This window comes from Eimeria mitis, genomic scaffold (genome assembly GCF_000499745.2).
Source record: "Eimeria mitis Houghton genomic scaffold, Emh_scaff581, whole genome shotgun sequence".
NCBI lineage: Eukaryota > Apicomplexa > Conoidasida > Eucoccidiorida > Eimeriidae > Eimeria > Eimeria mitis.
Window position 1 is genome coordinate 12,161 of NW_013574056.1, and position 361 is coordinate 12,521.

Consider the following 361-nt stretch of genomic DNA (forward strand, 5'->3'; position numbering starts at 1 on the left):
TGGGACCCTCACCCAGAACCTCATGCAGTTCAGGTGTCTAGGCATCCAAGATAGAGTGTATGGATACGATGAATTCGAGGAAGAGGTACTTCTTAGGGTTTAGGGTTTAGGGTTTAGGGTTTATGGGTCTCGGTTTCCTTCGGGTCTAGGGTTTATGGTTTAGGGTTTAGGGTTTCCTTAGTTCGTGCGAAATGCGTGCGTATAGGGGTTGTAGCTATTACGGTTGTACCGCTATTGAGGGTTTAGGGTTTAGGGTTTAGGGTTTAGGGTTTAGGGTTTGTGTGTGTTATGTGTGTATCAGAAATCTTTTGTGATATCTGAGAGTTGCAGCGAGTTTGCTCGTTTGCGTTCTCGGGCTCCA

General features: G+C 46.3%; 1 protein-coding gene across 1 annotated transcript in view; it reads left to right on the forward strand.

Moving 5' to 3' along the window:
* The window catches only part of EMH_0016870 (uncharacterized protein), a gene marked incomplete at both ends in the record, with an annotated part of 6,814 nt that overhangs the window by 4,381 nt on the left and 2,072 nt on the right, over nt 1-361 (forward strand). The window contains 2 exons of the mRNA XM_013500756.1: nt 1-85; nt 302-359. Of these exons, the coding sequence (XP_013356210.1) occupies nt 1-85; nt 302-359 (143 nt within the window). The remainder of the gene's footprint in view (nt 86-301; nt 360-361) is intronic.